The sequence below is a fragment of the Anser brachyrhynchus genome (assembly GCF_964034855.1).
Source record: "Anser brachyrhynchus genome assembly, chromosome: 18".
NCBI classification, from domain to species: domain Eukaryota; kingdom Metazoa; phylum Chordata; class Aves; order Anseriformes; family Anatidae; genus Anser; species Anser brachyrhynchus.
Window position 1 is genome coordinate 10,196,989 of NC_137711.1, and position 26,357 is coordinate 10,223,345.

Here is a 26,357-nt window from a genome sequence, read left to right on the forward strand (position 1 = left end):
TGAAGGTCCCTAAGGGATTTAAACTATGCAGTAGCCAAATTCAGGTCAGATAAAGTTGCTGTTAATGATGCAACCCCTTCAAGTTTCCCCGTGTAAAAATATAAATATAAAAAAAAAATCAGGCTTAAACTCCACTCATTTTTGCAGCAATAAGAAAGAATCGGTTTGGGAATACCAAAGATGGACTGTTTGGACTGCCTGGAAAATTACAAAGGTCTCCTGAAGGCGAATATGTGACCAAAAGGACCCGGGCTACCACCACGTATAAATAAGTCACGTTGGCTGTTTTGAAAACAAACACTGCCTTGACAAACGAATGTAAGGCTGGTTAAGAAGTGAAACTGGCCAGGCTGATTTCACTCAGTCCCCACATTTGCTGTAGGCAAGTGAAAAGTACAGATCTTCCTCTGTGAAACCCTGCGGGGTTGCTCCAGCTCCCCCCTGGGGGACAGCACCCTGCGAGGGGGGTCCGGCCCCCCTCCGAGCTCCGTCGGGGCAGCCCTCTGATTCCCCTGATTCCTGAGCTCTCTCTGATTCCTCGGCCCTAAGCCCAGGCACTTACATATGGGCAAATGGTCTGGTGGACAGGGCACGGAGGTTTCTTCGTGGTGTTTCGGGTGAATCGGAGCAATCCTGTCCCCTCTCTGTGCTTCATTCCCCTTCATTCATTCCCTGCATGCCGGTGTTGATGCCACCGATCTTCTGAAGGCCATGAAAGGCCCAGGCTGATTCAGAAGCTGCTCTTCCATTACACAGTCACCGATCTCTCCGTCCAGGGACAGCATCCTGTTGCGGTCATACCCAAACGTGGGGTTGGTTTCAGCAGGCTTGTCTCATTCCGGTTACACTTGACACTAAACCTGTTTGCATCCAAGCTGCATTTTCCCCAAATAATTTGCAAACCTGCCTAACAAACCTCTGAATCCTCTTTTGTTTCCTCCTTTTCTTAATCCCTTTTTGCTTTTACACGTATGCAGGGCATTTTTTACCTTCAGTAGCTCCATGCCCTGCTGCCCTCCTCATCCCAAACACCGTGTTTTGTGTTTGCTACAGCATAGCAAAGGACTGGAACAAGGACTGGATGCTCAGTGTGCCTTATCATGGCACAAAACGCGGCCCTTAACACCTAGAAGAACCTTTAATTTAGGGACTGGTGGAGCAGCCGGGGCCGAACGTCAGCCTCTATCAGTGAATCAAAGCATTCAGCTGCATTCGCTGTCTTACGTTTCTTTCCACTAGATCGGGCCAAGCAAAGCCACTGCTAATCGGCTGAGAGAACTGCAAATGTTTTGAAATACAGCGGATTAGGGAAAGTCCGTGATTTGGGCAGACATGAATTATTGTGTGTAGATATAAATAAATATTGTTCCCGGCTCAGCCTCTGGCTCTTGTCCAACATGCCACAAATTCATCAAAAAAAAAAAAAATGAATGGGTTAGTGTGTTAACAAGTGCCTGACAGACTACGAAAACTGCCCAGGGGGTGCGCGTGCTGTACTTGACCAGCTAACCCGGGTTGCCAAAATTAACCCTTGGAATATGTCAGCGCTGTGCAGAGCCAGCCTACGGAAAATAAGGCTGAGCGCGATGTGTGCTCAGGCTTGTCACTTGGCAGAGCACGGGAGATGGAAGGTGGGTGTGAGTTATGCACAGCTTTTTTCAATAGCTGTGTGATAGCTGCCAGAGTGAAATAAAGAGCCTTGGGTGGAGGAGAGCCCTCGCCCTGCTGGGAACAGCCCACCTTGTTATCTGCAGAGCAGCAGGGACAGGTCTGTGATAGCTAAAACTTGACTTCTTAAAACAGTGCTCTGAATTACTGGGGATCTCAGAATGGCTTATCTGTAGGCTGCCTCTTTCATCTCTTGCTATTTTTAATAGCCCATTATGAATCATTTTGATATGTTCATAAATGTTATCCTTTCTGCGAGTTCTTTGCTATGGTTGTCAACTGCTGAGGCTAATATGAGCATGGTTAGTTGGTCTGGGATGTGAGAGCTTCACAAAAAATGACTGCTTGGCTGCATGATTTATAACAACTCTGACTCCCTAAATGTCTCCTCCATAAATAAGGAGGCTCTGCATTCTGCTTTTCTGTAATCAAGACATCCTCTTGCTCTCATTTCCTTTGTTTCATCAAGTTCAGGAGGCTGCTCTGGCCCCTGGTCTTGTGGAGCCTGTGGAGTTTGCAGTCAACAGGACACCCACAGTATTTCTCTGCAAAAGAGTTTTGCTGTGTTTTAGATGTATTTTGTGATGTAAAGATTAACTGGAAACACAAGCGAGGTTATCATTTCTTTTGGCCATCTAGCGTCCCAGGCTGCAAGATGCTGGGGGAGGCTGCAGGACACTGCTGGGGGCAGCAAGGCCGAGGGGTCTCTCCCACACCTCCCTTCCCCAGTTCTTACTGGGGGCTCAGAAACTAAATTGATCCACACACTAATGAAGAAAAATGTGAACCATTGGTTTCTTCACAGTGAGGGAAGCACGGGAGGTTCTCACCCTCCTCCTAGGAGGGACTTGTCTGGCTTCTCACCCAGGAGAGGGAGGGAAGGCAGGTTGACCTCCTGCCTGCGAGGAACCGCTGCTGCCCTGGGGCTGTGGCTTGTCCAGCAGTGCTGGGGGAGAAGAGCCAACGAGGGCTATGGCTCGGTGGCGTCCCACACCTGCAGGGCAGCGCCGGCTGCCACGCCGTGCTCAGAGCCGGGTCCACTGGTGCAGCCCTGACCCGAAGGGAAAAGCAGCAAAGCCTGAATCACCAGGGTGCTTCTTGCAGCACCACAGGTTATCCTGAGGGCTCGATCCACGCAATAACGAGGCTGAACTTCGCCTGACTGCTTCCGCTTCCATGTGAGAAGATGGCGCGACGAGCCTGGCTGCGTGCCACGCGGGGCAGGGCAAGCATCAGCGACACGGAGGGGACCGAGCCCTCGCCTGCTGCACGCCCTCCGGCTGGCAGCTCCGTCTCACGCCCTTTTAAAAAATAAATGGCATCTGTAGCCAGGATTATGTTATTTCTACCAGGATCTGCTGTCACTGCACCCGCAATTCTTTGAGGCGAGGATGAGGCGGGCAGAAAAGCAGGCAGAAGCGCTGCCAGTCAGACATCCCGGCTCACAGGAAGCTTTCGGCAAGAGCAAGGCTGCTCCTGGAGCCACCAGGTCATGAGACAAAGCAACGTCCTTTTGGCAAGGAAAGTGGGCATTAAAGCTCTCCCTAACCTGACTTTGGGTGTTCTCAGAAACTATAAAAAGCATAATTTATGAAATCCCCGGATCAATTATATAATAGCAGCGCTGCGCATAATTGCAGGGCTCCGGAGTGCCGTTACCCTTGCGAGTCAGTCATTTGCACTTACGTGTTTGGTGCTGCTATGACAGCAGAAGGCATTTCTGCTGAATCCAACAAACTCTGCTGTAGAACAACTGTCCAAACAAACTAGCGTTAAGTGGCTTGCGATGCCTCTTACATAAAGGCTTGAAATAGCGCGGGGCAGAGGGAAGTCACGCAGAACGGGAAATTTGCTGGAAGGCTGTGAAGGCTGTGAGACGAACGAGGCGAGCTGCTGAGCCGGCTGTGCTGCTGGTACAGGCGTTCGAGCTGTGGGTCCCGCAGGACAGGGTGCGTGCCACGCACCCACCGAAACCCCCTGGGGGTAGGGATGAGGTGTCCAGCGGGGCTTCGTTCCCACCGAGGAGATCCCTGCTCACCCCAGCGGTGCGGCGACACTTCATTAGGGATGCGCGAGCGCTAGCACTGGGTCTGATTCAGCTCCTGTGTAAGTCAATGATGGCATGTATCGATTGATTTCAGTAACAGCCAGTTCGGGGCTTATGTTTCAAGACGAAGCATGCAGACGTGCAGAAATACGAGCGGTTCAGAGTTCAGCTGAATTATTTAAAAGTCCAGAATCCACATTGACATCTAATTATAAAACATAATTTGTAAATATCCTGGCGTGGTTTTGCTGCCTTCTCCCGCACTGGGTCGGGCAGTAGTTCAGGCAGTGCAAATTGTCCGTCCCCGACCTGGGAACGGCAGATGCCTGCACGACCTACACCAGTTGGTTCAGAGGACAAGGTGCCTGAGGACAACCACGCTCCTCCACTGCTGGGTGAGGGGGAGCCGGCCACACAGGCTCCTGCACGTGTAGGGCCAGGGTTCACAGCCACTGGCATGTTGCAGAATGTTTCTCAGCGCCCGTCTCGTGGTGGCCATCTCCATGCCCGACCATCCAAGCACAAGCATCCCTGCCCACCTGGCTGGGGTGGCAACAAACACGGAGCAAAACTGCAGCTGCCACATAGGGTGTGCACTGAGATGTCAGACAAAATCCATTTGCTCCCTCTTCGTTTTATGTTGGAGAAAGAATAGGAAGAATAACCAGAAGAAGCTATGAAGATTTTAGTGAAGTAGCAGCCCGTCAAGCTAGGCAAGGTGAGAGGTGAAGCAGAAGAAACCATAGGTAGAGACACTGTATTGGTGGAAGCAGAAGAGAAAGAGACATGTCCTGCTTGGGTTCACCAACGGGTAAGCAGGGAGGTGCCTGGTTAATGGGGCTGGTGGAGCCAGCCAGTCCAAAATCGTCATTCGAGGATGCGAAAGCATCCAAATGAGGATTGTAGAGCATAAAAATTGCCTCCAGGAGCTGGAGCCCACGTTGTTTGATCTGAGGACTGTTTAAGCACCGTTTGGAACGAGGAGGAAGCTGAAGCTCCATTTCCTGGAGCTTGGCTCACGGGGCATCATCACGCTCAGGTAGCCCCAGCAGAGGGACTGCAGGCAGGCGCTCACAGGTGGGTGCTGCTGTCGTGTCCCTGAGGGCGAGTGCTGCGGGGGGAGCGCTGCCTACCTGGGCAAAATGCTGCCGAGGGAGAAAAATGAGTCAGAAGAGGAGTCCTGCAAAGTGGAGGGGTTTAAGACAAGCCAAAGCAGGACCTGGGTAGGGCAGTGGGCTGATGGGGTAGCAAAGCATGACCTGGGGGGAGAAGAAAAGAGCGATGAGTGGAGGGAGGAGAGGCAGGAATCCGAAAGGTCTCAGAGCCTGCACCAGCGAGCGACGGCATCGCCTGGGGTCCCGCGGCCGGGACCTCCTGCACGGGAGGCGGGATGGGTTAATTGTGGGTCAGCAAAACCCAGCTTTGCATCTGGTGCTGAGACACTGCGAGCATGCTCTGGTGGGCTTTGTGCGGCTAATGGCCATGTCTGCGGAGGAGACACACGCGGCAGCCCGCTGCCCGCCTCGCCTGGCTGCCGGGCTGGAGAGGGCTTCCACAAAACGGTTAATGTGTGTGCACCGAGCACTTCCTGAGCATTTGCTGAGTATAAGAGATCAGTTATGCAAGCTGTTTCTTCAGTTTTAATCTGATTTCCTCCCTCTGCTCTTAATAAATCTTATTTTTATTAGATCTTTTGAGTCCTAGGCAGCTTGGGAATTTCACATAGATTTTCCAGGAAAAGAAAGACCTCTGAAAGGAGGTATGAAAAAAAAAAAAAGAAAAGAAGCAGGGTCTGGAGATATTCAGGCAGCAATTCTCAGCTGAAAGAGCACAGGACACAGGTTCTTTTCTTCAGAGGGTTATTTTCTGGGCAAAGGGTTGCTGGAAAAATCTATTGTTGATGCTGGCTGAGAACTCGAAGGGGCATCGCTGCCTGTCAGGAACAGCAATGTCTGGGTGAGTTAGGAGGGGCTGGCTGACAGAACGGGAGGTCGTGGGGGGCTGTGTAGCTCCTTTGTGAACAGTGGCTTGTTTCTGCTGCCGGACGGCAGGTAACCAGTGACAGAACATGAGCGAAAGGCACAAAGTCGTGCCAGGAGAGGTTCAGACTAAGCACTAGGAAAAATTTATTTACTGCGAGGGTGGTCAGACGCTGGAACAGGAATCGGGAAAGGCTGTTGATGCCCCGTGTCCATCAGTGTTCAGGAGACGTTTGGATACTGCCCTCGGTAATACGCTTTAACCTTTGGTTAGCCCTGAAGTGACCAGGCAGTGGGACTTGATGGTCTTTGAAGGTCCCTTCCAGCTGAACTATTTTATGTTCTCAGGTCTCGCCATGCTTTAGGGATGATTCCCTCGGCACGGTTCATCCCCACGCAGCTTGCTGCTTACTTCCCATTGCCTACAGGTTTGCACCAGGCTTGACATCAACTCCGAACTGGATCAGAGCTGAGCTTACACCAGACGCCCGGCGAAGCTCTACCTAAGGAAAGGCTGGAAGTCCTTTAACTGAAGGAAGCAATTACAGCTCAGAGTCCACTGCAGGTGGTGAGCAAGCCATACAGGCTTGCCAAAAACGGCATACCACAGGGTCAGCACGAGGCCACCTTTGACAGCTGGGAAGAGGCAGTAGTTTTGAGCTTCTGCTGATTTCCTACGGTATATTTGAACTCTGCTTTGGGAAAGAAACCAGTCTGGCACACCCCTTCGGAAGGGCTACTGAGCCCTGATCTACCAGGACTACTCTTTCATTTGCTCTTGGAAGCTTCAGCTACTCCAGAGCACTGGGACTGGGGTGGAGGGAGGGGTTAGGGTTTTTGATTTATTATATTTTTTAACCCGCTACACACCACTTAGAGTTACTTGCTGAGCACAAGGCTTTAATAGCAAGGAACAGGCATGTTTCAGGTTCTCGGCTGAAACCAATACGTTTTGCTTCTGGTTGAGAGGCTTCTTCATTCAGGCCCAAAACATATCTGTGCATCAATGTAAAGCTTGTGCACCACAAATGCTTATTTATGGAAAATCACAAATCTATCCCATTATGGGTGACACAATGAACTACTTAAATGGCCATCAGCGTCACGGGGAGTTTCTCAGCCACTGAGTTTGGGACTAGCTCTGACTCAAGGAGATCTCAGCAGGGAGAACATAGTTATACAATCTTGTGCCCTTCGCTTTGGACACCATTCCTTCTGCTACATACCACAACCGGGCCACAACAAAGCAAATACAGCGGGGCTTAAGCTAAAGGGGGTAGAACTGCACAAAGCTACAGCTTCCCACATGGTGTGTTACTGAACTCCACAACAGTCATAGCTCTGAAATGATCTGTAAAGGTTACCACAATAACAGCAGGATGCCATCTTATTTATTTTGCACTTGGCTTTTAAAGTTCCCTATCTGAAAGTACATCGAGTCTCTGTGGAGCTCTAACATCAATGCTGCATTCTATGAAGCAAGGAAAATATAATATTTTTACAGTCGGTCTTTAAATCATTTTCTGACAACAAATCAATCTTACAAGAAGCCTTGTTGGTGTTATGAGTAAGAGAAGGAGAGATTTTGAGATTAAAGTATAATAATAGTATGCTGTCTCCATGAATTTGCCCTTTCGTGTATCAAACTATTGCATTATGCTGCTGAGATCTAATTAAGCCCCACCAATCAGATTTATGATAGTGCTAATAGGAAAAAGGATCGTATAATGCTGTTAATATGTGCTCTGTAATTAACATTAATGGGAGTCGCGTGGTTAAACACCCCTTGCATCACCCTGAAAACGGACCTCTAGGTGCGGTGTTTATTTTATAACCGGGGAGAAGTAGCAATAGATACGGAGCAATTGCCCATCTTAGCAATTAGCAGAGATAACTCAGGAATCACTGCGCCCGAGCAGTGCTTGGCCTTGGAGCCCTGAGACAGGCAGGGTGCTGCTCCTGCAGCCTGCAGGTAGTCCTGCCGCACTGCTGCCCGGGGGCGAGACGGCGGGACCCGAGCGAGCACGGTGCTGAGAGCTCCCTGGAAGTGCCACGTGCGCTTTTTAATGATTTGTTACGGTGCTTGGTGCTTGCTGGAGTGTTCAGTACTTCGTGGAGGCAGATTCTGCAGAATCAGCACTCTGCAGACCCAAAGCCTTGCTAACAAGACCCAAAGCCCGTGCAGCCATTTTAGGCTGAAATGTAATTCTGACATTTGGATACTTGTGTTCACTAAAAATCCCTTTTTCTCTTTTCTTTTCTTTTCTTTTCTTTTCTTTTCTTTTCTTTTCTTTTCTTTTCTTTTCTTTTCTTTTCTTTTCTTTTCTTTTCTTTTCTTTTCTTTTCTTTTCTTTTCTTTTCTTTTCTTTTCTTTTCTTTTCTTTTCTTTTCTTTTCTTTTCTTTTCTTTTCTTTTCTTTTCTTTTCTTTTCTTTTCTTTTCTTTTCTTTTCTTTTCTTTTTTCAAGGAGTAGCTTTAGTGGTTAAACCCAAATGGGTATGTGACATTCCGTGTTCCTTAAATCATCATTATTGTTTCATAAGGAGGCATTTCTCTGCCTTGAGGCCCATGGATAACATTCTCCTTAATTAGAAAAGTAGTGGTTTACCCCCTCTCTACAGGGGTGCAATTTATTGCCCAAGTGAAAGGCAATGAAAATCACCAAACCTTAAATCTCAGCCCTGACACGGAGCCTTTGGCTACCTCAACCTTTTTCTCTGTGACCCGAAGTGCCCTAAAACCAACCAGCCATTCCAGCCCTCTGTGTAGCCATTGTGTGTTTGCTACGTGATGTTTATTTTGTTTTTGCAGGTGTAAATTTAACTTGAGATCGAATCTGTGGTAGTTACAAAAACTGGAGATGCAAACAGGAACTGCAAAGTGATATATGCTGAGTGATGAGAACTCAGAGTAAAACAGGTTATTAATTGTAAGAAATGTGAAGTCCTAATTTCTCCCCAGCTCCCCAAATAGAAGCAGAGTGGAAATAAATGCTTCAAAGTAGGATATTCTTGGTGAATTAAAGTGAGTGTTTTCATTTCATCTTCCTAATAATGATTTAAGATGACTTTTGCATGAATTTAAGCACTATAAAGAAATGAAAGCCCGGGAGGAAGATGGGTCTGAGGCAGATTTCCATGTTAAAATATTGAGAATGATTTTCTAAAGCATTTAAGTGACTTATAGCCTACATCTCCTGAACTTAAACTCTTAAGAGAAAACATTTTAAAGGTGCCTGGGGGTGCAATTACGTTTTACAGCTTGAGCAGTCCTAACCGTTCCCCTGCCTTTCTGGTCAGAGCACAGCAGAGGCCCCCTCCTCCGTGCCTCGTACCAGCTTTCAGCCTATCCGACCCTGCACAGGGTGGGTTCAAACAGTTAACCCAGCAAAATAAGTATATTTTCCCTTCAGGTTAGCAAGCTGAATCTGCTTGGAGATGGATCCAGCAAGCACCAGCACTGGTGCAAGGCAGGATGAGCCTTCAGTGAGGACCTCTCTGGGCAGCATCCATCTTCTAAATCCGACCTCCTGCAGCGTGTAACTGAAACCAAGCGGTTTAGAAAACTAATTCCAATTTCCAAGTGACTTTGGCAGGTGAATACAAGTGTTTTTGTTGTTTGTTTTTAACCAAGCCTTGAGATCTTTAATACTCATGTAGTTTGGGGAATGAGACTCCCGTGTCCTCACCGACCTGGTTGCCTCATTTACCTTTTTTCTTAGCCCTCACTCGGTTGTTTCACGAGCATTTTGTGACCCCTCCCCGAACTCCACGGCACCCTCCTCCTGTAACAGCCACTGCGCTAAGCCCGCGATTTTTAATAAAAACGCTGCGGTGCAGACAAAAAAAGCAAATTTTAATAACCAGCGCCAGAACCAAGAGTATTGTGCGCCCCTGCAAGGGTCTGAGCTGCTTCTCGGCAGCCGCGGGGCACGAACGCGCAGTCCCCGCGTCCCCTCCGTCCCCTCCCGTCCCCGGGGCCGGGCTCCCCTCAGCCGCCGGCGGAAGCGCCGACCCGGATGGCGTCCCGAGGTCGGGCCGCGCAAGATGGCGGCGCCCAGGCGCTGAGGGGAGAGGGCGGCGGGAGCAGCGCGGCGCCATGAGCGCCGCCCGCCGCTGCAGCCCGCCCCGGGCGCTGGCAGGTACCGCGGGCCGGGCCGGGCCGGGCCGTCGCTGGGGCAGCCCTGGGGGCAGCGGGGCCGGTCGGTTTTGTCGGGGGGCAGTGTGGGGAGCGCACGCCGGGTGTCCCCGGGCATGGCCGGCTCCTGTGAGGGGTGTCCCCGCGGGGCGTGCTGGGGCTGAGGGTGCCCTTCAGGGTCGTGTAGCGTTGTGGGGTCGTTGGTTTGTAGCGGTGTTTTCCTCTTAAAGTAAAATAAAGGAGCATAGATGTCATATCGGGCACGGGTGGCCTTGGTGTGATCTTGCAGCCCTGTGGCAGCTGCTTCCTTTAAGCATTGCTTATGTTGTGTGGCCGAGATGCTCTTACTTGAGAAAGCTGTGGGCTCGTGGAGGAGGAAGACAAGCTTAAAAAAGCATGTTTTTAGGGAGCTGGGAAATTAGGAAGAAAAACTCCAAACCATTAGAGCAACCTGCACTTGCGGTTTATTCAATAGGACTCCACAAATGTGTCTCCCCCCGTCCCGGTTCCCATTTGTGGTGGTGTCACGTCCCAGCAGGCAACAGATGTTGTAGGCCGAATTACAGGTGAATCCGGGGGCAGAGCTGGAACCTAATGTTGTCCTTTTTTCTTTAAATAGGTTTATTTATTTGGCACTTGAAGAAAACAGGAATACGGCAAGTACCATGCCAGTTTGTGCATCTGTGCCGAGTAGCCAATGACAGATTGATCACGTTTCAGTACTTTAACTTTCTCAAACGAATGGTAAGTCAAGGAGTGTGGTTGTCCCATGTTTCTCGTTCCTTAATTAACTTTGTGTCGTGTGGCGAGCCAAATTGGAGATTGGTTGAAAAAACAAAATTTCCTATCCGGCAAGCTCAGGCAATTCCAAGCATCTCCTTTTGTGCGTCGCATCAGAGTTAAGCACATGGGACCTGAAACAGTTGAGGCTGGAGGAAAGCCACTGCAGCACAGATAATGCCTTGTGCCGCGGCGTGTCCTCTTCCAGACAGAGCTTTCCGTGCCTTTGAAGTGGAGTGCTCATCTCCTGCTGGGAAACATGAAATTAAATTACCTTTGCATTTATTATTCATTAAAGTGCTAGTACGAAAATCACTCATATCTTATAAAGATGCAAAAAGTTGAGTTCCTGTTTTTAGAGATTGGAGTTGTTATGGACCTATGCGTACCTGTTTGTTTATGGTTGAATTAATCACTTATAAATTAAGTGATATTGCCTGGTAGTTTTGAAGCTGAATTAAGTAAAGTTTCTTGTCAAAACTAAAAGGGAAGTTATATTTTGTTCAGAAACAGTTCTTCAAAGTTAAGTAAATGCCATTGAGGCAGTTGAGAAATGGAAAACTGCCTTTGTTGTATGTTGTCCAACTTCAGAAACTTTTTCTGCATGAAATAAGTGTTTGAAAGAAGACTAACTCAGTCATGTCACTATAGGAAGTAAACCTGATAAGAAGAATAATGTAGCAATAATTTTGGCATTAATAACAACATAAAAGGGATGAATACATCTTCTTAGCTAATCATCTTAAAATTTATCATTCTATTTAGTATGTAACACAGTACAACAAAGACCTCAGCCAGCGAGCAAAACCTAAGTCAGATTCAGTTGCATCTCCTTTTCGTGAGAGTCAACAATTGGATCAAGAAAAGAAAGTTATACACAAGATTATACCAATTTCACCTGTTCATCAGCCTTTGTCTAAGACATCAAACAGAAATGAGCTGAGAGAAGTGAAGTTAGCTGCAGAAATTGGAGGCTCAGCCACACCGCTAAGAGCAGAATCCAAAGAAGAAAGACAATGGAAAGAAATGAAGCTACGGCTGGATGATTTGCCAGGAATTTTGGCACGTTTGTCCAAAATTAAGCTTACAGGTATTACTGGTTGTTTTTTCACTTATGTGTATTCTGTTTGATATTAGAGTTCTCTAACGTGCTATTGGTACAGACAGGTTTTTGTGTGATAATTCCCACTTCAGTGGCACAAAGTGCCTGGGTCAATTCCATCAAACGTGTGCTGGAAAAAAATAGTTTTATAAAAGTTATTTCTTTGCCTATTAAATTTGTTTAGAATCATCATTGCTTGCACCATATTGTCAGTTAGCTTTTGGGGATCCTAAGCAAGAGTTTGTACAAAAAAAATACTTTGAGGTAAAACTGGAATAAGAAGAGATTTTATAAACCTTGCATTAAGTTAAAACCTTTTTGCTTAAGTTTACCAACATTCTGTCTTATTTACCTTTCATTTTAACACTACTTCTTTTCAAATTCATATTAAGAGAACCAACAAAAGATAATCAGAATAATTTCAAAGTTTATGATGGAAAAGTTTTAGGTATGACCAATTAAAGTTTCTGAAATGAGGTATAGTTTACTTTTGTAGTTGTTAACAGAGCTGTACCTTCCAACCAGCAGTTTAAGCAATTGCTTTGCAGCCCAACTACATTTCCTGTATTCTAATAGTAATACATAACAACTAGAAATTGCTTCTTTGCCAAGCAGGAGTGTTAAGTATGCTTTATGTCTAAAGAAGCTGTAATGATCTGACCGAAGACTTAGATTTTGTCAGTATCAGGGCCAAGAACAGAAGTACAATAATTTGAAGTCCCTACTGTGGTGCTCTCTCCAGTGGGTGAATTTTTCTGGTTTAAAAAAAAAAACAGTAATAAAACTGTTATTCCATGCTATAACAACTTGTTATAATAAAAATCCCGAATTCAGTTTGTTTTCTGAAACTTTTGTCTTGCAGTATATATGTTTTCCCTCTTTGTTTTCCATGGAAGAATTGTACTGGCCACATACAGTGTACAATGGTCATTTATTTTTTTCTTAAATAAACAAGCCTTCTAGTTCTCAGTGTTGGTGACACATCTCATGTTTTGGGCTTGGCAAAACCAATCTTGTCTGTATGTCCAAATGTTCCTCCTTGATATTTTAAAAAAACTCAAGATTTATTTATTTTCTGCTGCTAAAGAGTTGAGTTAGTAGACTTGATGGAAGAAAAAACATGTTTTTTTGATACTTTAATGATTTATTAGCCTTGGTAATTTCAAATTTAGGCATACAGAACTCTTACTGGCACATTTATAAGTTATCAGGATTATTGCACTTCCAAGTTTGCAACAGCTTTGTGACGCATACAACCTAAATTATTGCCTCTTCTCTTTGTGTGGAGCTGATCTGGTTTTCCTCCTCATGCTGTTAAGTTTTTAGCAGTATTTTGTTTCTCTAGTGCTCACCACAGATAATGTCTAAGTGCTATATGAACAATTAACTCTTTTGGCATATTTTCAACTAGGTGATTTTATTTAATTGGCTCTTTTATGTGAGCTTGAAGCCTATGCTGGTTATTGAAATAGAATTAAATTAACTTTTTATTTCTGGATCTATTGAGTTTTTTTAAAGTTCTGTGATTAAGTGATCAGTTTAAATGGGGTGAGGGGGAAGAGAGAGATGGAGAAGGGGAGAGAATCAGCTCTTGTTTAAAACACTTTAAATGTGTTAAATTTGCTGATAGTCCTTATGGGTAAGCTCAGTACCACATCTGACCATTATTGTTGCTTCTCAAAACAGGAGTTTGAAGAACTTCACCAAGATGGAAGAGTATCTCTTTCAGGGGAAAATAATTTTGTGTGTTATTTTCTTCGTGTGGCCTCACTGTTGGTGCCAAAATTCTGAACTGCTTCTAGTAGCTCTTGCTAAAATGGAAAAAACAACATTGCAGGCAAGAAAGTACCACTGTTTTTAAAGCATAATGTTACCTGAAAGCTGTAGAAGGCAAAGGTTGCGGAATTTCATTTGGTTGAAGACTGCCTGTTTTGTACAAGCGTGCGTTTTCAGATGTGCTGTTCTTGAGCCAAGGTGATAAACTTTGCGTCTGTTGAGAAGATGTAGAGATATAGAAAAAAGTGAATCCCTCTTCTTGGTGCGATCTTTGTGTATTTGGCAGGGAGATTGTATTGAAATGAGAAAATACAAAAGCACGAGTTGGATTTTGGATGAAGAGAGGTTTGCAGGAGGGAGCTCTGTTGCTGGTCTTTTTGGTCAAAGGACAGTGTAGGAGGCGAGCAGGAAAAATACTCGGTGCAGCGTGCGGAGCAAGGAGGCAGATTGAGCTCTTTTTCCAAGCTGTGCGATCATGTGGAAAAATACAAATTCTGTAAAGAGTATGGTGGTGTAGTTCTTTGATTTATTTATTTATTTTACTGAAGAAAAAATAGATTCTCTAAGGTCACTTTTATTCTACAAATGACACGCAACTCAATTCCTTCCACCCATGAAGTTCTGATAGATCTCATATCCTGTGTGTTTATTTTGGCAGGCTCTTTATTTATACTTTTTAGGGTATAAAATAACAAAAAAACAAACTGTGCATTATGCTAAAATGAGACTTCCTTATGCCCTCTTCTCTTCCCGCTGCTGAAGTAAAGAGATGTTTGTTTGTGTTCTGAACTGCAATTCACCTTTGAAAGGAAATGAGTTTAGCCATTACCATACCCTCCTGCTTCGTGTAAACTATAGCTCTTATGAGTCTGCCATGAGAAACTCTGCCTTTCCAACAGAAGAGGGAAAAAAAGAACTGTTTATATTCTTTTGCCATAAAAAGCGATTAGGGAATTTTTAATTACTTGTTGCATAATCCACCTTTTCGGGTTCGATTTCCATCCTTCCCTTTCTCTGTTGGCTGCTGCCTGAACAGCTGCATCTTACCATCCTGGCACTTGGAAAGCTAATGCATCTGCCTGATAAGTCTTCAGAATTATAAATGTCATTGTCTTCAACTTTATCCCAAAGTTCATGTGTAGTTGAAAATAGGAAAAGGAATTGTGAGGTATGGTGATAGGAGGAAATCCTAATTTATAATGCATACACATCGTTAAGAATATCAGGCGGTCTCATCTTCTTAAACTTCATGCCTTTGCCAGCGATCACAGATGAAAACTAAGATGAGCTGTGTGGAAAAACACAAGAAAGAAATGCCAGGTTTTGGTTTGGGGGAAGCGCAGCGAAGGCACAGTGTGCGAAGTGCTGGGTGTTCTCCTTGGCGACTTTGCTACGGTTTGTGAACATGAAGTCATTGCTGCTCCTGCACTAAGGGATGCCTTGTGCATACCTTGTGGTGACAGTGAGCAGCCAGAGGCACAGCACGTTACGTAGCACACGTCTGGGAAGCGGATGTGTAAACATGAGTAAGGTGTAAACTTAATTGCTAATTTCTGAACTGCTGTAGTTTTCCTAATGTAAATTGCAAGCTCACTGAGGAAGGGACGGTGTCTTTAGCTTTTCTCTCTCTGCTGTGCCTGTAAGAGTTGAATCCCGACTCTTGTTTCTCGTTCTGGCTACTGTAATACAAACCTTCAGTTTCTTGAAGAAAGGCACATTAATGTCCACATGTTCTGGGCATTTCCCTGTCTTTCCTTTGTCCTGTATTTTAGTATACTACAGTGAACATTTTCAGCTGTCTTCATAAACACATTAATTTGCATCTAATGATTCTTGATTATACACGGTTGCTTATTTGATTGCTGTTTACCCAGAGATCCTGTGCAAAGTTGCAGTCTTTCACCCAAAATCTTTATATTCTTTTACATCATCTCATTGCAAAGCACTTGTAACTTCCAAATCTTTGAAGCCACTTTAGAGTTTTGGTAGTATTTTTCCAAAATACAGTTCAACAGTTAATCTGCTAAAGCATGATGAACATTATTTTCTGTTCTGATTACTGAAGCCCTGTTTCAGATCTCATTGGAGAGACTTCTCTGCTGGGTGGCTTGCTTTGGTTCCGTGTGTGCAGCATCCACAGAATCGCAGGGACCTCAAGGTGACACTTCAGAAGGTCGTCTAATCTATTTTTCCCCTAGGCAGGACCAACCTTAGGTATATCATCCCTGATTTCGTGGTGCTCTGCTCGTTCTAAAAACCATCCGAGGGCAGAGAATGTACAGCTTCCCCGTGCAACCTGCTGCAGCGTGTTACTGTCCTCTCTGCTGAAAAGCTTCACGGTGGATATAACAAAAACCCCCGTTGCTTCGATTTAAGTGTATTGCTGTTTCTCTAAGCACTACGAAATCTGGAAACTTTCTCCAAAGTTTGTTTTTCTGTGGATCTCTCATTTGGATGTGAGGCGTTGTTTGGTTATATCTAGCTCTCAGAGTTCAGCCCAGAATCCTGTTAATGTTATGTGAGAATAGTCGGGAGTAAATTCTCTCTGCTCTTGTCGTGATCAGCCTTAGGAGAGAGCTAAAATAGGCCAGCCTGGGGTGTTTATACCTCAGTAAATCTGGAGTCATTTGTCATCTTCAGTAGAGTCATTCCAGGATTTACCATGGTCAGATCAGAATCAAACCTATTTTTTTTTTCATGCTTTTTCCTGGCCAAAGTGTTGTGCAGGTTACAGGCTGAATCCCAGGACTGGTGGAATCAGCTCTCTGAGGAGGCCCATGCATTTATTTGATGTTTGTTTTTAAGGTAAAGATTTTTGTGTCATTCTGCTGCTATCTGATCATTAGTAGCGTCTTCCACAGGGAGAAAGATTTGGACATTCTCCAGTCAGATGCCAAAATTCTTTTAAAAAGAGGATTGGAAGAAAAGAGGATTGTCCTCATTTTTTTAAAATATGCTGTGAATCTTGGCGTAGAGAAAAATGTTTCATAAATTGTATCAGGGGAGGTTCTGACTTGACATAAGGGAAAAGCGGTTTTGCAATGAGGACAGTCAAACTTTGGAGCAGGTTGTACAGACATGATGTGAAATTTCTGTCCCTGGAGATGAAAAAGCCCCAAGGGACCTGGCCTGAATTCAGCACTGACCTTCATTTCAGCAAGGGGTTGGACTAGGCGATCGCCTGAAATCCTTTCCAAGTCGGAACCGCTCTCCGATGTGGCTAGACAATGTCAGACAACATCCTAGGAGCAGAGACTGCATGCTGCAAAAATACGTATAGCTTCTACATCATGGACGTACTGAGCTATATTTAAATCTTGAAAAATGGACAAATAATATTTATGACCATTTTCAGGTTTGGAGACTAAAAATAGGGCATTTTTTCTTATGCACACTTTTAAGAAAATAATCCCATTTTCTTTACTAGAAAAAAACAACCCAAGTTCATCAGATGTATTGCTTACGTCTGAATTTGTCTGTGCGCTGGTGATCATCTAGCGCAGACGTATTGAAGTGGAAATGAGAAGCGTGAGACATTTGCTACTGGCTTGCAGTGTGATCGTTAGCACCCTGCCTCATCCCTGCATCCATTGCGAAATGAAGATGATGGTTATCCAGCTTTGCATAATGACTCTGAGTGTTGCTGAACTGCTAAGTAACGTGGCATCAATCACTAAATAAGGTGCTTGTGTGTGCATGGGCAAAAATCTGCTAACAGCTGCTCTAGTGGAAAAAAAAAATCCATTTGCTTGGAGTTCCAGTACATTTCCACTTCAACTGAGAGCAGAATTTATTCTTTTAAATTGTGGCTTTAATATAGCCAGAAACTTTGACAAAGATTTATCAGTGTTCCTTGTATAGATTGTTACTAGTCTACACGCATTCTCCAGTCCTAAATATATTTTATAGGTCTGTCAAAGTAGTTCTCATTTTGTGGTTATTAAATCAGTAACTATTATCCTATCAAAGAGACAAAGCTTCATAGTGATAGTTTGCTAGCAATTTGTTTTCCATGCTACAAAGAAAACTAATGAAAGAAAAACAAACTATTATTACAGTTTATTTTTTGCAAAGCATTTTAAAATTCTTCAACAGTAGAAGAGATTATTGCTGTTTGCTCTGTTTGTGTTACTGCACTTGAATTTTATATGAGATTACATGAAGACTTGCTTCAAATTACTGTCCCAAATTTAAATTTGCTTCAGGAGTTTGGCCGTCTTCAGTGTGCAGGTTAGAATCTACAACAAAACTGAGATGCACCTACCCCAGAAAAATCTAAGTTTACGAAGAAAACCTTTGTCAGACCCACAGCACCAATGTTGAGGCTGTATTTGTCTTTTCAGAAAGCAAAGAGTGAAAACTCAGGAGGAGAAGTTCCATCAGCTCTTGGAAAACCAGTTTCCTTTAAAGGAGTACAAAAACACTTGTAATAAAACGGTAAAATAGCTTCTTAAATTAAAATAGGAATACAATTGCTTTTGTTCTTCCATATGTACTGATACACAATCAGTATGGGAACAGAAAGGAAGTCTAAAGCTGAAGTGGTTTGCTTTGGGTTTCTTCCCCTCGACTTTGGCTTGGCTACTTTCTAATAGGAGCTAAACAAAATATAGTGTGGTGATTCGCACGGTACAAATCCAAAGATTTATAAAGGTAGATTACAATGAAGTCAAACAGGAATGCAAAGCATACTATGCACTGTAGTCCTTTCGAACATGTTCTTGTGCTGGAAATAACATTATTCACTTTTTTTTTTCCCCCCACCAGTGCATTAGCATTTTCTTTTTCATTGACATTGAAATTGTAGGCAAATGTCCCTTCTTAATTTCTGTTAAAGCTAAAGATGTTTAAAAGACAAAATTAGGTTTAGGTTGAGATCATAAGTTTAAATCCTGGCTTCTTTTTGAAGATAATGCCAGCTCTCATCAACAAATCTTGAAAGGATCAATTCCATTTTTCTATAATAAGGTGAAGTGAATTTGACCCCAAAAGCACTAAACTAACAGGGATTAAAAAACAAACAATCTATGACCTCATTCCCTTGATGTGATTTCAATTAAATATACTTTTCCTCCGTGAAAAAAGTAGAAGAGTAAATTATTGCTTCCCCAGGAAAAGCAAATAAACTTCCCAATCCAAAGGGAACGTTTTCCTATTTACTCTTAACATGTCGCATTCGAATTGCAGGGTGATGAGACAAGCAGGGAAAACCTTGTGTTGAGAGCTCTGCCAAGCCACCCAAAATACCTGTTGCAATTGGATAAGTAAGAGGATGTACTACGGCCTTTTTTTAACGAGATCCTGCTAAGTCACTCTGAAATGACGAGCTGAAATTAATCTAGAGAAATCAATGGGGACTTTAATTAGTGCTGTAGCTATGCTGTCTTAGGATTTCTTTGAGGTCAGAGTGATGGTAAGGTTACACAGACTGTTTGCCAATCTGCTCCACCTTTCTTCTTCAGTAAATGAGTTGGTGTTTTCCCATAATAAATTGGCGTAAAGTGCTCTCTAAGATAAGTTTTAATTAAACTCTTGTCTAGAAGTGGAAGGGTGATTTATTATGCCAAAAGATGAATGTAATAATTCTTAGAAATGCAAACACCACTGCTTCACCATCTTCTTTTGGGTGTATTTTTAACTCTATCAGCTGTAAACCAGGGGATTTCATATTTTCTTGAAATTATAATCTTGAAATTATTTCTTGATTATTCTCTATGAAGAAGGATCCAAGTTCGAAACCGGGATGCTCTGTCCCTGAGTTCTGAATAGCTGGGGTCCAGTCTTTCAGCAGTGATCAGTACTTGCATGTCTGCAGGTAAGGGTAAGGCTCCGTGCAGGTTCGAGGTGTTTTGGAAGCAGCTGAAGGAGCCAGGTGCTGTCACGAGAGGTGAAGCTGTGGGCTTAGCGTGATATAAACCTTGTGCTCTCGGAGACTTGCGCCCCAGCCATCCGTGCAGCACCCTGTGAATCCACAACGAGGCTAAATACGTTACGTTTATGACAATGTGAAATACATTATTATAATAATATTCATCAGCCAACAGATTTAATACTTAGCAGAAAGTTTTGCTGAGCAGCATGTCATCTTCACTGTCTTTTTATAATTAAATCCTAAGGTCCTTACGTAGGCACAGCTCTTGAAACGAGTGCTTTGCATGTACATCCTTGCTGACAGGTCTCTGCCGTGACATTTAGTTCTTCCATCTCCAGTAACACTACCCAGCAGATAATCCAGATATATCAGCAAAGGTTATTTATTTGTCACTTAACTTTAGACACATAGGAGGCTTTGTAGCAATCAGGAAGATGAGAACATTTTGATTCTTTGATGCATACTTTTAATTTGAGATCTGGAACATGTAATTACACACAAGACATTTTTAAATTATTTAATAACTATTAATTTTCAATTGTCAGTTTCAAGGTCATGAGCAAGAAACTCAATAAGTCCTGACTTTTATAGTATAAGAAATTTTTATTTTAAAGTATTCTTTACAAATGCGAGTTTCATGTAACCTATTATTTGGGTAATTGCAGTATTAGGATTGAGACTAGGGTAACTTTCTTTTTAAGCATGTGATTAACAGTACTATACTAAAGTTATAATTTTGGATGACAAAACTGAAATGGATTTTTGTTAAAGACTTCCAAATTTGAGTGGATTAAGTGTTACGAGGTCCATGTGGTGATGTGATTGTACCTTCTGCCTGAAGTGGGCATATCAAATGGAAACAGTGCGAGCAGATGCTTTTACAGTGAAGTTACTGGCTTCACCAGGTGTAGTCTGCGTAGCCTTGTTTTTTTTTCATTTTTTTTAATTTTTGTTTGTTTTGGTTTTTTGCCCTGCTGAAGTTTCTGCTATATTTTGATAGAATTTCTCTCTCTCGGTTCAGGGTTTTTCCCAACTGTTTTTCTGCCATGGCTGACTTTGCAATGGCATGTGGGTTACAGGGGGGAAAAAAAGTATCTCAGGTACCTGTTGTATGAGGCAGCTTGATCCTGTAGCAATCCATAAAATAGAGAATACAGTGCCATAAGTTTTATTCTCGCCTCTTCTGCCTAAGTTCTGTTGCTTCTGGGTGTCTCATCCCTGGCAGTTGTCCTTTCCATCTTTGCCTTTGTTACGCAGTTAGCATTGTTTGTACTGTGTTCTTGGGGCTACTTTGGTCCAAAAACCAGTAAAAAGTTAATCTGCGCTGTAGTTCTTACAGGGTTTTAAAACCTTAACTCTAGCGATACGTATGAAGGAGGTGGTTTCTTGCTGATTCCTTGACCTGTGCTCTTGTGTTGCAGCTCTGGTTGTGTGCACGGCGTCCGCTGGGTTTGCCATGGCCCCGGTCCCTTTTGACCTGACTTGTTTCCTGCTCGCCTCGCTGGGAACGGGACTGGCTTCCTGCGCTGCCAACTCCATCAATCAGGTCAGTGCCACGGCTCTGCTGCGAGCTGCTGGTGTCCTGCCGTCGGAAACGCTGCCAGGAGCGAGCGAGCGGCCGGGCGTGCGCAAGGTGCCTGCAGCCGCAGCGCGAGCTCTGGGCCGCTAAAACCAACGCCACAGAAGGACCGTGTCTGTGAATTAGGGTCTGTGGGCACAGTGTGTTTGTTCAGAATTGAGCTGATGAGGTTTTAAGCCTCCCAATAATAATGTTTGTCTTGATAATACCGAGCATGGATCACTGAAAATGACACAGGAAGAACTGTGTAATTGGAGTGCCAGAAGAGGCAGCAGGGCTCCAGCCTTACGGGCCCGGCTCTTCGGGCGCTTTATTGCCTGACCTTGTCGGGTCTGTCTGAGGAGACGCTCGGAGCAGTTTTCTGAATGAGTGGGGCGTCGGGGGGGTTAGTGCGTCTGGAATCAGGATATCTCCCGTGCATTTGTTAAACACACTGGAAATCTCAGCCGTGGGGTAGCTGTGTCTCATGCTCCAGAAGTTGTAGGTGCCTGAACTTGAGCTTCCCTGCATGTGTGAGAGTTCCTGTGGGGCTTGATGCTGATCTCTCAGCTCTCCTGCAATCAATCCAGCTGTGAAGCAAAGTTGCTCTTAGGCTCTTCTTAAGTCCCAAAGGAGAGACAAACTAGTGAGCAGGTAACGTGCAGGGTGGAATGGACTTACAAAGCGTGGTAGCCACAGTCACTTTAAGCTGTAAATACGAGCTGAAACAGGTGGCAGTGCCTTTGATAGCATGTTGGGGTTTCTGCAGTCACCTGGGCAGTGGGGGCCTGAGTCCTGGGACACTGCTGATGGAGCAGGTCATGGAGCTTTGCTGTGATCTGCATCCTGGAGACACCTTGATTGGGTCAGGCTCTCTGTGCTTAAGCCTCTTAACAGCTCAGTTGCCGGCACCTGATGTGCTCTTTGGGATTGCACCCAGAAGCACACCTTGTTCAGGCTCGTGTGAGCGCAGGCGGTGCTGCTTGTTTTCACTGAGCTTGGACTTGGGCTCAGCAGCTAACTTGGTGTCTGTTTTCTGTGTAAAATAGAAAGAATGCTGCATTTTTGTGAATTCCATGGAAATATTCAGGTGAAAACACTTAGCCTTGAAAAAAAAAGTATACATTTGCACGTATTTTTCTACAAAAGAAGGTCTGGATAAAGAAGCCGTTGTAACTGGAGGAGGAGCTTTGTAACTGGAGGAGCACCAAAAGGTGGAGCTTTCTTGGCTTTGATATAATTTCAGAGAGATGCTTTTTTCTTTCTATCTACTGTTTTTTTAATATTTAAGAATTTGTTTCATGACCTGTCAATGCTTTTAATTATTTACTGTCATATTTGCCTTCCTTTTTGACATGGGTACTACTAGACTCAAAAGAGAATTAATTATTTCTTGTTCAGAGACTCTTGTGTAACGTGTCTGTCTTGAGATTCTGATACATCTTCCTCGAGGTGATATTCATGCACAAATAACTGGTTTTCTTTGTCTTCAGCTTCTATGCGTTGCGTGATGTTGTGTTTTGTCTCAAAAGCAAGTGCCTTTTTAACTCCTGGGAGCTGCTTTTTAAACTGGTGTTTTTTAAACTCTTGAGACACTCGGGGGTACCAGGAATCCTGCACCACAATTTGGAGTTTGGTGCTTTTGAGGCTTGCTGAGAAGGGAAAGGAAAGTTAAGAGTGCAGTAACCGTGTGTTTGGGTTCATAGTTCACGATTTATTCGCTGCTATCTCACCATAGGAACAGCTGTTACTGTGCCCTTAAAGAGAGGCTTACTGCAGCCTCTTGAAGTGTAAAACTCTTTTGCACAAGCAGGGCTGAGTGCTTTAAATTTGCACTCTCATTCTTCTTTAGTTTGTTACTCGCCTGTATAGGCAGACCTTCAAGGCAACTATTCTTATTAAGGAAAATAAAGCAGAGTTGGTAACAAAGCAAAAGCAAACAGCTGTGGTTTATGACCTTGTTTATCAATAGACCCTTTCAGTCGATGATTATCCGTTTTCTGATGTTGCTATTGGTGCTGTTTGTGTCTGAATTGGCTGGGAATTTAATTTTCAATAAATACTGTAAGCTCGGGTATCTGTCCTGACCTTTGGGAAGGAGCACATTTGACTTGGAACTTCCTTTTATTGCTACTTCGCTCTGTCCATTGCTCCCAGCGCACATCCTCTTCCCTGGCAGCTCATGACTCATGTTTCCCTTGGTGCTCCTTGCTGGCCCTCAAGGACCTTTCTATATGATAACCGTCTTTCCGCTTCCCATATTGCTATAAATCTGTGCATCTTTAAGGGCAACTCGTCTTTCCCACCCCTCATTTCCCTGACAAATCTGCGTTCGCAATTTACAGCCCTCAAATATACCGTGGGAAGGTAAGGCGTTGATCGTGTCAGATTCCTCCCCGTGATTTAGGACAGGATGTGAAGAACTTGATCCTGTGAAAATGTAATAGAGATTCCGTAATATTCGAGAAGTGTGGTTACAAACTTCTAAACGTTCAAATTCTGTCCTTCTTTTGTTTTTTCTGTCTCTCGACCACATCACAACGATCCGGAGGGAGCGGGGGCCGGGTCAGCGCTGTCAACGTGGGGTGAAGTCGGCTGGCTTGCTCCAAACTGCTGCACGGAGTAGGGCAGAGGGACCACGAAGCCATACTTTGCTGCTTTAGGAAATTGGTCTAAAATAATCTTTTAGTTATCACTTGCCCTATTGATTTCAGATTGCTGTGGTACTTGAAACTTCTCTTTTTTCCTAACCACAAGAGCTAGCACGTTACAACAATTTGCCAGAGTGGAGCTTCTCACTCCATCTTCACTGTCCTTAAGCAATAATAAGAAAGGATGGGAGTTAGCAGCACTGTGTTTTTCCATTGTTTATAGAAGTGCAGTTTGGATATTTATCAACCAAAAGCATGTATTTACAAACACGTTCCCTTCACAACCATAAATTCTAGCTGTGCTTTTTGGTGGTAAGTAGAAATAATATATTTTTATGACAATTCTCTGAAACTGGGTAATGATTTTTAAGAAACTATTTTATTTATATATATATTTCTGACAAATGACAGTGAAAAAGTTGTTTGAAAATATCCTGAAAAATACAGATAAAAATTACCTGACTTGGGCTTGCATTAGCAGGTAATGTGGTGCGTGTTCTACAGTAAAGTCATTCCAGAAATGTTTGTGTCCAAATTGCAAGAGTAATTGCAGTAATTCGTGTTAGACAGCATTTTGGTAGAAATAGGCCTGTAGATAAACGTATGAATTCTGGTGATCCATATAAATATTGGAGGATCCTTGGGTGTTTCTGTAGAATCAATGTCGGGTGTTGAGAATCGAGCGTCGTGCTGTGGCCTGTGCGAGAGTTAATTCCTGCTGGAAGGTGCCAGGAAAAGATCGTGTTTTGTTTCTCTTGTCCTCTACCAGCAGTTCTGCCTCTGCCTCACTCCTTTGTATCACAATACTTCAGAGTTGTACTTCTCACCTCATCTAGCATTTTAGTGGCGTGCTAATCCAGTGGTCCCTCGTTCTCTTCCACATCATGCAACACCGCGTTATATCCTTCAGCCCTTCAGTATTGTACTACAACATGTCACCACTTTTCAGTCCCACCTGCTAAAACCGCTTTCCTTTTTTTCTTCTTTTTTTCTTTTTCCAGCATTGAAGTAACTTAAAATTATTTTGGACAGGTGTTTTCGATTGGTGTTCTTTCTTTTCAGAAGAATAAGTATTTTACAGTGGTTTTAATTTTAAAAAATAAAATAAAATACTAATGTATTTACCAAGGAATAGATTGAAACACATTTTCACTGTAACACTGCTAAGTCAGCCAAATGCACCAGAAAATCTCATTATAAGAGATCAGTCTTACTAATTGCAGCTACGGTAAGGAAAATGGAAATCTGTTTTGGGGTTTAATCTAGTAAATGCTGCATGTTAATTGTGAATTAACCAAATAATTATTCCTAGCATATCACTTATTTTTTAAATGTCTACTTTCCTGACTCTTCCAGCATCGTTCACTGGTCTGGGTACAAAGGAAGGTATTTCACTTTAGCGGCGCTCCAGCGAAGTGACAACAAAGAATAATCAAAACATCGGTTTTCTGATAGCCTGGTGAAGACCTATCTCCTAACATATTTGTTTGCATGTTATGATCATGCTGTCGTGCTAATGGAGTGGGAAGAAAATAATTTTAACTCAGCTGATAATCTTCTGCTGTTTCCTAGTTCTGTTTTTTGATGATTTTTGAAAGCTGACTCAAGTTTCAAGGAGTAGAGCCTTACATTTATATTATGGAGAAAACATGTCATTTTTGAGACTTCTAAGATACTAGCCTCTGATTTATGGGGAAGGAGATAAAACATGAAGAGATGTTTACAACACAATACATGGCATTAAAATGTTAAAAGAATCATGTGCACGTTTTATATGTCAAGTACATTCTTCTGTAACTGCAGCACGGTTAAAAAGTGGGAGAGAGCTATAAAGATGAAAGCAGGATGTTTAAAATGGTTTGAATTTAGTAACTGAGAGCAAAAATGATGTGGTCGGATTTGACTGATAGCACCTTGAAAAGGAAGCAGACTGGACTGAGTGTCTTAGCGAAGGCTGGAGAGCCAGAAATGAGAACCGTAGTAAGTGCGTTAATCAGAACGAGGGAACAAATCCGAGGACAGCTCACATCCCTGTCCCTTCGGGGTCTGATCTGATGGCTGCGTTCGCCTTTTATCAACAGCCTCTCTTGACAGCAGCGATCCCTTAGAAGTGCGGCTTTAATGGGCAGGAAGGATGGGCTCGGTGCTAAAATAACGGAGTGAAATGCAGGATCTGAGTTCAGTTGCCAGCTTGTGGACCCTGCGTGTGATCTTTTGTATTAACACAAACGGTGATGGTCATTTGGGTACTACAGTGATGGATCCCAGACCAAAATCAGAATAGAGCAGCCTTTCCTCCCATTTGTAATCCGCTCCCACCTCTGCATTGTCAGAGGGATAGTTGTGGTTTTCACCTTTGATGTTATTTTGCTATTCTGTAATGACTTGATTGATCAGTATTCAAAAAGCAACCTAACAAATGCTAAAAAAATAATTAGCCTACTTAGATAAGCGACTATTGCACGGCCTTCCAGAGAAAGTCGACTGCAGTGAGCAGATAGAGTATTTTTTATTACAGGTGCTTATTGCACTGGTTAAGGCCTTCCACTGGCACTGGAAATACTCTTGTTTTATCTTGCTTCATAGACTTTTTGCAAATTTCTTTAAGTTTCGTGAGGGAATATGAGCAGGAGGTCCTGCTAGCCTTCCGGAGTACCAATGATGAAGGTGTTCAGGCACCTACAGCGCGGTCGCTCTGGGAGGCTCGCAAGTCCAGCAGTGGTTTGAAGTCTTGCTCATGTCTCCGTTGCCTGCAGATGATGCCGTGGTTTGCTGGAGTGATGGTCTG

The 26,357-nt window shown here is 43.8% G+C and overlaps 1 protein-coding gene and 1 long non-coding RNA gene across 3 annotated transcripts in view; both read left to right on the top strand.

The window, feature by feature from the left end:
• Positions 1–328: 328 nt before the first annotated feature.
• LOC308180143 lies at positions 329–7,449 on the top strand. The gene is made up of 2 exons (XR_013940770.1): positions 329–4,792; positions 6,043–7,449. It is a non-coding gene; the product is annotated as an uncharacterized lncRNA (long non-coding RNA).
• Positions 7,450–9,678: 2,229 nt separating this feature from the next.
• COX10 (cytochrome c oxidase assembly factor heme A:farnesyltransferase COX10) overlaps positions 9,679–26,357 on the top strand; it is a 102,172-nt gene continuing 85,493 nt past the window's right edge. For both annotated transcript variants that reach the window (XM_080561328.1, XM_080561329.1), the window contains exons 1-4: positions 9,679–9,834; positions 10,450–10,574; positions 11,376–11,700; positions 20,782–20,906. In XM_080561328.1, coding sequence (XP_080417454.1) covers positions 9,792–9,834; positions 10,450–10,574; positions 11,376–11,700; positions 20,782–20,906 — 618 coding nt within the window. In that variant the 5' untranslated portion in view covers positions 9,679–9,791. The remainder of the gene's footprint in view (positions 9,835–10,449; positions 10,575–11,375; positions 11,701–20,781; positions 20,907–26,357) is intronic.